Source organism: Pelobates fuscus, chromosome 5 (assembly GCF_036172605.1).
Source record: "Pelobates fuscus isolate aPelFus1 chromosome 5, aPelFus1.pri, whole genome shotgun sequence".
NCBI classification, from domain to species: Eukaryota; Metazoa; Chordata; class Amphibia; order Anura; family Pelobatidae; genus Pelobates; species Pelobates fuscus.
The window spans coordinates 215,200,266-215,214,177 of NC_086321.1; the positions used below are offsets into that span (position 1 = coordinate 215,200,266).

The 13,912-nt window shown below is 39.6% G+C and overlaps 1 protein-coding gene across 1 annotated transcript in view; it reads left to right on the forward strand.

The window, feature by feature from the left end:
• PRUNE2 (prune homolog 2 with BCH domain) overlaps positions 1 to 13,912 on the forward strand; it is a 377,810-nt gene that overhangs the window by 65,415 nt on the left and 298,483 nt on the right. Inside the window, exon 3 of the mRNA XM_063456533.1 lies at positions 422 to 624. Within this exon, the coding sequence (XP_063312603.1) occupies positions 422 to 624 (203 nt within the window). The remainder of the gene's footprint in view (positions 1 to 421; positions 625 to 13,912) is intronic.

Here is a 13,912-nt window from a genome sequence, read left to right on the forward strand (position 1 = left end):
AAAAAATGTACTGACAATTATAGTTAGTTGATTTAATATATAATTGTGAGCCATTACACAAATTCTGCAACACGTGAAGGGTGAGAGTAGAGGCTCAGTGAGGAACATTTGTGCATAATCCCAAGTCCTGGCCAGCCCTTGGACTTGGGACCCGTAGCTGATATTATACATAGAATTTTAAGCTAGATCAGCCCTCATGATGTCCAGGCAGTTAGCACTTTAGTGAATTACACTGTTTGCAATTTTATACATATATTCTTAAATTTGAAACTGTAATACATTCTGCAGCATATAAATTATATATTATTCTCTGCCAGCTTGTCATCAACAACATTTTCGTGAAGGCTTATCACAAATATATACTGCATGTGCCTGTTGTATCCATGAATACTGAAATTAGGATGAATTCTCTACTTTTCAGATCACTTCTCCTAACATTCTATGCCTACCAGTTCTAAATATATCAAGAGTGGAGTTCAACTTCTACAGTGAGACAAGATTTATATTGGGGGAACTGGACATTCCAGAATCATTCCTTATCTTCAGAGATGAAATCAATCTGCAGTCCTTGAATGATGAAGGCCGATTGTCAATAACACTTGTTAATTTCAGCACAATGGCAAGGTACATGCATGGCAATGATTTCATTCAAGAAACACTGTTTCTGCATTCACTTCTCAAAATAATGTAGGGTTTTCAATAGGTTTCATGGAATATTTAAAGTGACCTTATTCCACCATCAAAGTAGACCTAAGTGGTTTACACTTCACATGGGCTAGGATGGTGGGAGATGTGGTCAAATAAGAGGTGTTAGCAGAGATGTGAGATACTATTTGGGATATTCATTAATGGGACACTCTAGTCACCATAACCACTACAGCAGTAGTCTGTCTGAATTGGTCTGTTAAAGCAGAGGTTCATATATCTGCATTATCATAGCAACACATATCATGTTTAAACAGTATTCATTGGCTGAGAGTTCCAGTGAAATATGACTTTCTTCTCTATCAGGCCAGTTTAGACTGGAAAAAGTGCAGAATCATGATGTAACAAGGTAAGTATAAACATGTTTGTAAATGGTTTGACAGATTACTTTAGGTATCAAAACATACACATGTAGATTGTTTACATAGTGACCTTACCTCTGGCTTGCTTTTAGAGTACAAATACTTTATAAGACCTTTCTAGCCCTCCTATAAATGATAATATTCTCTCATTTATTCTTCTAAAATATTTCTATAAACCACTGCCAATCCTGTGTAAAATGTTGTAATAATAAAAAAAAAGATAAGATGATATATAACATACCCAGTGATTTACATTTACATACACGCACAGCAATTTGTTATACAAATTCATTTTAGGCACAATCCCCATACCTAAAATATAAAGAGAATAAAAAAATACCTGCGCTAAAACTTAGCACTAATATATACATAAAAAAAAATAATAATTTAAATTTGCTGTGCACAATCTTAAATCCCTATGAACGTTTAAGTACTATTGAAACATTCTGTCCTGTCTCAACTTAATATTACATCCCAGAGGCGGCTCTAGACTTTATGAGGCCTTAGGCGAAACTCAAACATGAGGCCCCACTAACAAAAAAGTGTCACATATACACATTGATGCACAGTTTACCTGTGTATGTACCTGAGAGTGTGTCTGACAGAGAGTATCCTTGTATGTGAATGTACGTCTCTGTGAGAAAGTTTGCGTTTTTGTCTGAGACCCTATGTGTCTGGTGGGGGGGGGAGGGGTGATGGTGAGAGTGAGAGGGAGGTGATGGTGAGAGTCGGGGTGATGTGAGGGGGGTAATGTGAGAGGGAGGGGGTGATGTGAGAGGGAGGGGGTGATGTGAGAAGGAGGGGGGGTGATGTGAGAAGGAGGGGGGTGATGTGAGAAGAAGGGGGGTGATGTGAGTAGGAGGGGGTGATGTGAAAATGGGGTACCCCAACGGAAGTCCTCATGCTTTTTTTTTAAACATTTGTAACATTGAGGTATCGTTAGTACTTGCACAATTTTTTTTAGTTAGGAAGAGGTTAAGTAAGATTGTCATAGGCTAGGTACGATATAAAGCAGGGCATGGAAGTTGCAAGGCATTCAATTATACTACACTGAAGTGCATGTCTAGTCAAATTATGAGTGAAGGGATGCGAGACAGGACCCATTCTCCGACATGGTATCCGATTCAACAATAGGCAAAAACATGCACAGTATGCGTCAACATGGTATCATCTATGATGTATGTCAAAATGGGCTTAATGTAAAGGAACATCCCCTTAGTGGTGGCCGATTATTGCACAGTGCGCTGCACATTTTTAAAAAAAACTACAGTGTGTCATCTGAGGCTTCTATTCCTACCAAAGTATGCGATAATACTACAGGTATGTTGCCTATCAGGTGCAGGACATGCCTGCTATAATAAACTGCAACTTTAACTAGCTACCCTAGGGTTTGTAGGACACTGTACATGCTATGTGTAAGAGGTTATTAATTACCACTGGGCATGGGATGAGGCAAAAAAATAAATAATAAGCAAGTCAAAAAGAAAAAACAACCAAACAGCTCAGAGTTTAAATAACATAAGGTCGAAGGGAGAAGCCCAGGTGATGCCAGGCTGAGTCCAGTCCCCCAGTGCCACACAGAGACATTGAACAGGAGTCCCCTTTTCAATTTTTACACATTGAAATCTTCCAGATTAGTTTGCTGGGCCAATGCTGTCTTTGAGACCGTATGGCAGCCAATGAATGAAAATGACCCCATCATGGCATACCATTTGGAAAATGAAACAACCCAGGGTATTCCAAATGGGTTATGTCCAGTCTTTTTTATTCTTTTTGTATTGATAGGAATTCCCTCCCATTATGATTGCCACAGAGGGTGAGTATCCGAGCCAGTGAGAGGACCCAATCATTAGGGCATGCTATGCCATTCTGCGGCATTAAAGCCCTCCTTTTGTAGGATGGCATAGCACGTCCTTCTTTCAGAAGGGGTTAATAGGCAATACTATTCCAAAACACATCTTTGAGAGCTCTAAATGACCTTAAAGGGATGTTAGTTGTTTATGAAACAATGTGTTAATTATTATTGCCAGTCTTAAAAACACACTGTCATCAAAAACAAAATCACAATCTTACCATTTAAAAAAATAAACAGAGTAATGTTGTTGTTCCCTAGAGTATAGTGCACTGCTTTCTATTAATTTCATTCAGTAGTTTAGCTAATTCTGGTTTCTTGCTGTTCCAGCTGTTTATGTAACACAGCAGTATGAATACAAGTCATGCTTGAAATTATGTTGATGAAAAGTGCAGGTGTCCTTATACTTTGCTTTCATAGAAACATAGAAACATAGAATGTGACAGCAGATAAGAACCATTCCTCCCATCTAGTCTGCCCAGTTTTCTAAATACTTTCATTAGTCCCTGGCCTTATCTTATAGTTAGGATAGCCTTATGCCTATCCCATGCATGCTTAAACTCCTTTACTGTGTTAACCTCTACCACTTCAGCTGGAAGGCTATTCCATGCATCCACTACCCTCTCAGTAAAGTAATACTTCCTGATATTATCTTTATTACCTTTGTCCCTCTAATTTAAGACTATGTCCTCTTGTTGTGGTAGTTTTCCTTCTTTTAAATATAGTCTCCTCCTTTACTGTGATGATTCCCTTTATGTATTTAAATGTTTCTATCATATCCCCCCTGTCTCGTCTTTCCTCCAAGCTATACATGTTAAGATCCTTTAACCTTTCCTGGTAAGTTTTATCCTGCAATCCATGAACCAATTTAGTAGCCCTTCTTTGAACTCTCTCTAAGGTATCAATATCCTTCTTAAGATACGGTCTCCAGTACTGTGTACAGTACTCCAAGTGAGGTCTCACCAGTGTTCTGTACAATGGCATGAGCACTTCCCTCTTTCTACTGCTAATACCTCTCCCTATACAACCTTTCTTATCTTATCTTTAGGCTGCCAATAGAGAATGTTAAATCCAAATTACCTAGAGAGTACAGCCTATTGCTCTATCTATCTATCAATCTATCTATTTATCTATCTATCTATCTATCTATCTATCTATCTATCTATCTATCTATCTATCTAGAGAAATTAAGAAATGTTATTTTCCGATTTCGGCATTTTAACTGTGAATGTCATTATACTGTTAGCTTGTACTGCAATAAAATACATATATTTGTGTTCTGCGATGTCTCACGAGTAAAACAAATGTGTTGGGCCTATGTTGTCTTTGAGACTGTATAGCAGCCCAGGAATGAAAATTACCCCATCATTGCATACTATTTGCAAGAGTTATGTCCAGTCTTTTTAGTAGCCACAAACTGTGGCCTCAGATAGTGTTCATAGTTGTTTTTTGCATCCTCACACAAAAACTGCCCTTTGACCAATGATATAATCATCATTATATGTTTTACTGCTCTAATGCACTCATATTTGTGTTCAGCGATGTCTCATGGGTACATTGATATCCCCATGTACAGGTTTTATGGGGTTTAGGAAAGTTACATGGTCAAATATAGGGTTTTTTCCTTTTCAGTTTATACATATTGAAATTTGCCAGATTGGTTTGCTGGGCCTATGTTGCCTTTGATACCATATGGCAGCCCAGGAATGAATATGACCCCCATCATGACATACCATTTGCAAAATTAGACAACCCAAGATATTCAAAATGGGGTCAAGATCACCGCGGAGGGTAAGTATCCAGGCCAGAGTGAGTTTCCGATTGTAATAGCATGCCATTCTCAGGAAGGGTTTAATAGGCACACTACTGATGAAAAGGAAGGAAAGGGGCCTCAGTTAGGAAAAAGGACAAATTAGTCATTTGTTACATTTGAGTTTACAGAAGAAGAGGTTCTATTCCAACTGTCAAAAGTAAAGACAAATAAGTCAATAGGACCTGATGGAATACACTCAAAGTTATTAAAAGAGCTTAGTGGTGTACTCGCAAAACCATTAACAGATTTATTAAACCAATCATTGTTAAAGGGACTCTATAGTCAACATATAAAAGCAAGAAAGACAGGTCCCCCAGCCTTCCTTCTTGCTTTTATATGAACTTTCATTGATTAAAAATAATTTTCGGAGTGTTTTTATATTAAAAACTTACCTCCGTTCCAGCGCCGAGCTCCCAGCCATGCCGCGCCCCCTTTTTGGTCAAAATGACGAAATCGCGGGGCCCAATAGGACGCTTCTCACAGAGAAGCGTCATCGCGATGTGGTGCACATGCGCGGCTTCGCGCTGCACCAATCGCGTTCTTCATAGAGCGGCATTGACAGCCGCCCTATGAAGACACTCAGCGCTTTACCGCGCATGTGCGCGGAATGCGCGTTTGCGAGCTGAGCTGTCTGACTGACAGCTCAGCTCGCTTTCTAAAACTAACAATAAGGGGGGGGACCTACTGTCACCCCCTGGCCCCCACCCCTGAGTGGTGGGTGGGGGCCCTAAAACTAAAAGTAAGGGGGGGACCTACTTTCCCCCCCGGCCCCCACCCCTGAGCGGTGGGTGGGGGCCCTAAAACTAAACATAAGGGGGGACCTACTGTCCCCCCGCGGCCCCCACCCCTGAGCGGTGGGTGGGGGCCCTAAAACTAAAAATAAGGGGGGAGCTACTCTCCCCCCCGGCCCCCACCCCTGAGCGGTGGGTGAGGGCCCTAAAACTAAAACTAAGGGGGGGACCTACTGTCCCCCCCGGCCCCCACCCCTGAGCGGTGGGTGGGGGCCCTAAAACGAAACATAAGGGGGGGACCTACTGTCCCCCCCCAGCCCCCACCCCTGAGCGGTGAGTGGGGGCCCTAAAACTAAACATAAGGGGGGGACCTACTGTCCCCCCTGGCCCCCACCCCTGAGTGGTGTGTGGGGGCCCTAAAACTAAACATAAGGGGGGACCTACTGTCCCCCCCGGCCCCCACCCCTGAGCGGTGGGTGGGGGCCCTAAATACAAAAGGGGGGGACCCTAGTTAACCCTCCCCCCCAAAAAAATTATCTCCCTACCTACCCCCTCACCCTAAAAATAATGAGGGGGGGACCTTTAACTAAAAACCTGTAAAAAAAAAAAAAAATAGATAAAAACAACTTACCATTCGATGTTTTCTGTCTTCTAAAATCTTCTTTCTTCAGCCCCAAAAAAGGCCAAATAAAAAGCCATAATAACCGACGCAATTAAAAAAAAAAAACGAGCGCCAAAAAAAAAATCCATGTTCACGCATGGAGGGCTCCGCGCAGACTGAGCTTTGCAGGGCAGGGGAAGGCTTATAAAGCCTTGCCACGCCCTGCAATTAGGCTAAGAACACTCTGATTTAGGGCCCCCACCCGCCGCTCATGGGTGGGGGCCGGGGGGGACAGTAGGTCCCCCTTTATTTTTAACTTTAGGGCCCCCACCCGCCGCACAGGGGTGGGGGCCGGGGGGTACAGTAGGTCCCCCCTTTTTTTAAACGTCAGACGTGAGGCCTTTTTAGGGCCTCTGAACTCGGAAGTCCCTCTGGTGGCCGTCTGATTGACTGCAACAAGAGGTGTTCCAAGCTTCCAATGTAAACACTGCATTTTCTCAGAAAATACAGTGCTTACAAGAAAAAGGCTGCAGGGAGCTGTAGCACTCACCTGAACAACCTCATTAAGCTGAAGTTGTTCAGGTGACTATAGTGTCCCTTTAACAGGAGACGTAACAGAAGATTGGAAGTTAGTGAATGTTGTGCCCATTCACAAGAAAGGTCGTAGGGAGAAGTCAGGCAACAATAGGCAAGTAAGCCTTACTTCGGTAGAGGTGAAAGCAATTGAAACCATGTTAAAGGATAGGATTGTTGAACATCTAAAATCACATGGATTTCAAGATCAGATACATCATGGGTTTACTTCAGGGAGATCATGCCAAACTAAATTTATTGATTTTTTTGATTGGGTAACTAAAATAATAGATCAGGGGGTGGAGTAGACATTGCTTACATTGCAGACACTGTTGCACCTAGAAGGCTTATCAATAAACTGCAATCTTTAAGTTTTGATTCCAATATTGTTGAATGGGTAAGGCAGTGGCTGAGTGACAGGCAACAGAGGGTTGTAGTCAATGGAGTATATTCGAAGCATTGTCTTGTCACCAGTGGGGTACCTCAGGGATCTGTACTTGGACCCATTCTCTTTAATATTTTTATTAGTGATATTGCAGAAGATCTTGATGGTAAGGTATGTCTTTTTGCTGATGATATTAAGATATGTAACAGGGTTGATGTTCCAGGAGGGATAAGCCAAATGGCAAATGATTTAGGTAAACTGTAAAACTGGTCAGAGTTGTGGCAGCTGACATTTAATTTGGATAAGTTCAAGATATTGCATCTTGGATGTAAAAACCCAAGGGCAGAATACAGAATATTTGATAGAGTCTAACCTCAACATCTGAGGAAAGGGATTTAGGAGTAATTATTTCAGATGAATTAAAGGTAGGCAGACAATGTAATAGAGCAGCAGGAAATGCTAGCAGAATGCTTGGTTGTATAGGGAGAGGTATTAGCAGTAGAAAAAGGGAAGTGCTCATGCCATTGTACAGAACACTGGTGAGACCTCACTTGGAGTATTGTACGCAATACTGGAGACCGTATCTCCAGAAGGATATTGATAATTTAGAGAGAGTTCAGAGAAGGGCTACTAAACTGGTTCATGGATTGCAGGATAAAACTTACCAGGAAAGGTTAAAGGATCTTAATATGTATAGCTTGGAGGAAAGACGAGACAAGGGGCATATGATAGAAACATTTAAATACATAAAGGGAATCAACACAGTAAAGGAGGAGACTATATTTAAAAGAAGAAAAACTACCACAACAAGAGGACATAATCATAAATAAGAGGGGCAAAGGTTTGCAAATAATATCAGAAAATATTACTTTACTGAGAGGGTAGTGGATGCATGGGATAGTCTTCCAGTGGAAGTGGTAGAGGCTAACACAGTGAGGAAGTTTAAGCATGTGTGGAATAGGCATAAGGCTATCCTAACTATAAGATAAGTCCAGGGACTGATGAAAGTATTTAGAAAATTGGACAGAATGGTTCTTATCTGCTGTCACATGCTATGTTTCTATGTTTCTATTCCAAAGCACATTTTTGAGAGCTCTAAATGACCTTGAAGGACTGTTGTTTACAAAATAATGTGTTAATTAATACGGGCAGTCTTCAAAACACAGTGTTATCAGAAACACAATCACAGTCTTACCAAAAATTCTATCTGTCTATCTATAATAATAATTAGTATTATAAGTAGTATTGTTATTCATATTATTAATTTAATTATTAGAATTTTGTTGTTATTGCCAGCAAAGCAGGTTTGCAGCATATCATGTATTCTCATGACATGCACATTCTTGTAGGACATTAAGCTCTCTTAAGAAACTTTTTGAGTTCTGATTTATTCTTACTGATTTTAAATAATGGTAAAGTGATGACCACTTTGGATAACTAGCAAACTGAGTAGAATAAACAATTGAGCATATTTATTTAATTAAAATGACATGCAAATAATCATACAATTACAAAATAAAAATGCAATAAAAACAAAATTGATAAAGGGAAAAACAGATCAAAGGGAAGAACAAATCTAAATTGAAAGAACAGGATTTGGCACTGATCTCTTCATATATGTGCATAGTCATAGACGTGGACAGTGTGAAAAAAATCAGTTCACTCCAAACCACTTTTTTAATATTGTTTTTTGTGTGTACCTCTTGACAATCCTAGTACTTTCTCTTTGCAGTTCAATTTACACTTTAAAGAAAAAAAGAACAGAAAGTCAGTTGCCAAACGGCAACCAGACTATAAGTGTGTCCAGGGGAGTCCAAAACAAGGGGGTAACCCTTACATACGTAATTAAAGAAAGATATAAACGAGGAGGAACTGGAGAGAAATAGGGCACTCCTAATCTCTGTCCAGGTCGACCAGGACTGGACACCCCTACCTTGCTGCAATGCTAAAACTTAACCTTTAATGAAGTAAAATAAAACAATGCAAATACTAATAGAAAAAATATATAAGTGTAAGTGATCACAGTGAAAACAAAAGAAAATAAAAAATAATAAATAAAAAAGATGATAAGGAGTGGTGTCTATATTACTGTGATAATGGACAATAACACCAAATGGAAAAAATCTATTTATTGTCCTTGATAACCACCTGAGATTCAAATCCAGAGTCAACACTGGTCACTGATCGATCCTATAACATACAGGGAAGGGTTACTGGAGAGTAGCTCCTGTGTTGATACACCGGTGACCGGTAACACTATGTATCAGATAGGCAAAACATGCCGATACTCCCATATAACACAAGGAGCTGAAGTACCTCCCCCCCCTTATTAAATGTTATCAAGTAAAGGATACAAACTTGAATCAAATTCGGATACAAACTTAAATATAAGTTCAGCCCAGGAAAGGAAATAAAATTCTAATTTCCTCCCAGAGACAACCTTCAGAATTATTTACTGATCGTTCCTATATCATGAGAGGAAGGAAAAATATATGTATAGGAGTACGGAGAGAGGCTCATGTGCTACAGTGTTGCAAATGCAGTTGGTAACACTGAGTATCAATCAGGCAAAACATGCCCAGACTCCCATATAGCAAAAAAATGCCGGAGTTACCACCACCCCCCTGAAGGCAGAACGTCAAATGAAGGATGAAAACTTAAATAAATAAGGATGCAAATTTATAGTAGAGCTCAGGATGAGGAATACTAAATAATTCAAATACCCTCCCAGCAACAACCTCCGAAGATTCAAATAAACCCAGGATCAGTCGAATTAACTAGGCTAACTAAAGATAACGGAATCTGGAACCACTCCTGACTACCTAACGTACGTTTCAGCGCTTTGAAGTGCGCCTTCGTCAGAGGTAAAGCATCTGACTGCCCCCTTAGCGGCTCTTTTATGTGTGATGGACCGGCGGACTCGATCGCGCCGAAAAACGGCGTTCAAATCTGTCCCGCCCCCTCTGGATACGTCACAACATGATTGACAGGGCATGCAGATTACTCTAAAGTGTCTCATCACCTAAACATAGAGTTAGAGAACCGTCAAAGCCCTGAAATACACTTATTAGCTAATAAATAATGATGATAGTGTAAATGGACATTCAAGGGTAATGGTATTAACACAGAAAAGGGCCTGGTCATATATGACTGAATGAAAAGAATTTTTTTATATATATAAATTAAATGAACAAAAATTATGTACAGAACAAAATAAATAAATACTTATTACTGTATAAAGTCCATAATAAATTCACTTCTCTCAGAAATAGTTTAATGAAGTTTATGGTTTGTTTGTTTTTTCCATTTATCTTCTTAAAGGGACAGGCTTTTGTGATCAGTGTAATTCAAATTATAACAAAAATATTTACAAAGATATTTACAAAAAATAATAACTAAACTATATACAAACTAAGGCGAGATGCATTACTGATGATGAAAAATAATGCTCTCAGTGTAACTCATCTTTCGATGAAGGGAGTAAATGTAAACCCCTCATTCAAACCATTGGGGGCCAGTGTGTTGAATCTATAGATCCAAAAGGATTCTCTTCTGAGGAGGGTACGATCTAAGTCGCCACCTCTCCTGCCCAAAAGCACTTTTTCAATCCCAGCAAATTTCACCCCTCTTGTATCACCTTGATGATTATTTCTGATGTGTCTAGCAACAGGGGTGTCTTTGAGGTTTCTGACTGAATGTATATGTTCCATAACGCGCCTCTTAAAGGGGCGTATGGTTTTCCCAATATACCTAAGTCCACAAATACAGGTCAGTAGGTATATGATGCCTTTCGTATTACAGTTAAAAATTTGTCTCTCTCACGGCACGACGAGGTAAAAATTTAAAAGATGTTTTGGTGTCTAGTCATTTTTCCTCTAGATGTGCCACGACCAACTGGCTGTCAGTGAAAGGCACCTACAAATGTGGCAAGTGCGTAGCTTGCCCATTTATGATGAAGGATTCAAAAATACTTCCAAATTTGATTGACAACTCAGTGTGTCAAGTAAAGCACTTTTTTAACTGTAATACGAAAGGCATCATATACCTACTGACCTGTATTTGTGGACTTAGGTATATTGGGAAAACCATACGCCCCTTTAAGAGGCGCGTTATGGAACATATACATTCAGTCAGAAACCTCAAAGACACCCCTGTTGCTAGACACATCAGAAATAATCATCAAGGTGATACAAGAGGGGTGACATTTGCTGGGATTGAAAAAGTGCTTTTGGGCAGGAGAGGTGGCGACTTAGATCGTACCCTCCTCAGAAGAGAATCCTTTTGGATCTATAGATTCAACACACTGGCCCCCAATGGTTTGAATGAGGGGTTTACATTTACTCCCTTCATCGAAAGATGAGTTACACTGAGAGCATTATTTTTCATCATCAGTAATGCATCTCGCCTTAGTTTGTATATAGTTTAGTTATTATTTTTTGTAAATATCTTTGTAAATATTTTTGTTATAATTTGAATTACACTGATCACAAAAGCCTGTCCCTTTAAGAAGATAAATGGAAAAAACAAACAAACCATAAACTTCATTAAACTATTTCTGAGAGAAGTGAATTTATTATGGACTTTATACAGTAATAAGTATTTATTTATTTTGTTCTGTACATAATTTTTGTTCATTTAATTTATATATATAAAAAAATTCTTTTCATTCAGTCATATATGACCAGGCCCTTTTCTGTGTTAATACCATTACCCTTGAATGTCCATTTACACTATCATCATTATTTATTAGCTAATAAGTGTATTTCAGGGCTTTGACGGTTCTCTAACTCTATGTTTAGGTGATGAGACACTTTAGAGTAATCTGCATGCCCTGTCAATCATGTTGTGACGTATCCAGAGGGGGCGGGACAGATTTGAACGCCGTTTTTCGGCGCGATCGAGTCCGCCGGTCCATCACACATAAAAGAGCCGCTAAGGGGGCAGTCAGATGCTTTACCTCTGACGAAGGCGCACTTCAAAGCGCTGAAACGTACGTTAGGTAGTCAGGAGTGGTTCCAGATTCCGTTATCTTTAGTTAGCCTAGTTAATTCTACTGATCCTGGGTTTATTTGAATCTTCGGAGGTTGTTGCTGGGAGGGTATTTGAATTATTTAGTATTCCTCATCCTGAGCTCTACTATAAATTTGCATCCTTATTTATTTAAGTTTTCATCCTTCATTTGACGTTCTGCCTTCAGGGGGGTGGTGGTAACTCCGGCATTTTTTTGCTATATGGGAGTCTGGGCATGTTTTGCCTGATTGATACTCAGTGTTACCAACTGCATTTGCAACACTGTAGCACATGAGCCTCTCTCCGTACTCCTATACATGTATTTTTCCTTCCTCTCATGATATAGGAACGATCAGTAAATAATTCTGAAGGTTGTCTCTGGGAGGAAATTAGAATTTTATTTCCTTTCCTGGGCTGAACTTATATTTAAGTTTGTATCCGAATTTGATTCAAGTTTGTATCCTTTACTTGATAACATTTAATAAGGGGGGGGAGGTACTTCAGCTCCTTGTGTTATATGGGAGTATCGGCATGTTTTGCCTATCTGATACATAGTGTTACCGGTCACCGGTGTATCAACACAGGAGCTACTCTCCAGTAACCCTTCCCTGTATGTTATAGGATCGATCAGTGACCAGTGTTGACTCTGGATTTGAATCTCAGGTGGTTATCAAGGACAATAAATAGATTTTTTCCATTTGGTGTTATTGTCCATTATCACAGTAATATAGACACCACTCCTTATCATCTTTTTTATTTATTATTTTTTATTTTCTTTTGTTTTCACTGTGATCACTTACACTTATATATTTTTTCTATTAGTATTTGCATTGTTTTATTTTACTTCATTAAAGGTTAAGTTTTAGCATTGCAGCAAGGTAGGGGTGTCCAGTCCTGGTCGACCTGGACAGAGATTAGGAGTGCCCTATTTCTCTCCAGTTCCTCCTCGTTTATATCTTTCTTTAATTACGTATGTAAGGGTTACCCCCTTGTTTTGGACTCCCCTGGACACACTTATAGTCTGGTTGCCGTTTGGCAACTGACTTTCTGTTCTTTTTTTCTTTAAAGTTTTTCCATTAGGTTTCAATACCTTTAAAGTGTGTCAATTTCCTTACTCCAGTGTAACTCACTAACATGGCCAGTTTTCTGAATCAATTAAAGGACCCAAATCAATGGTGTATAGATGCTGAAAAAGTATTTTCAGAAAAAGAGTGTACATTCTTATCAACCGATATGAGTATTGAATCCAAATTTAAACATTTGTCTAACATATGTAAGCAACAAATTAGGATTGGGTGGGAACTATCATCTCTACAGAATTACCTTAATAAAACGATGATACCAAGGGGTCTCAGGGTGCAAATTATGCCAAACATTGACATGGATGATGCCACCCTTCTCAAGGAATGGGAAGAGGCAGCGAATATTTGCTCTCGAACCTTCATGGATATCATCTGCAGGTTTGAGACCAAAAGACTCACCATTGTCAATGAAAAAGTGATTGAGGCAGTGGAAGCTACTCAAAAATTTAAGGAGGACCCTAACTTTAACACTCAAGAAGGGAACCTTCAACAAAATTTGAATAAATATAGGGACTCCATCAAAAAGAGGAAACATAGAAAATTCCTTAGAGACCACCATGATTATAAAAATGAGCGAGTCTATAGAAAATTCAAAAGAAGTGTTCGAGTAGATTCAGATCAGAACACCACGTCTGAATACGAAACGTCGGACACAGACAATGATGATAGCAGTACCTCGTCCACATCTCAAGTCACCGAACAATCAAAAGGCATTCTTAAAAAGGGGGTGACTTTTTTAGGGCACAACCCCCGAGAGGGGTAATTACCACTACACTACAGACAAACAAGGTACAGGGG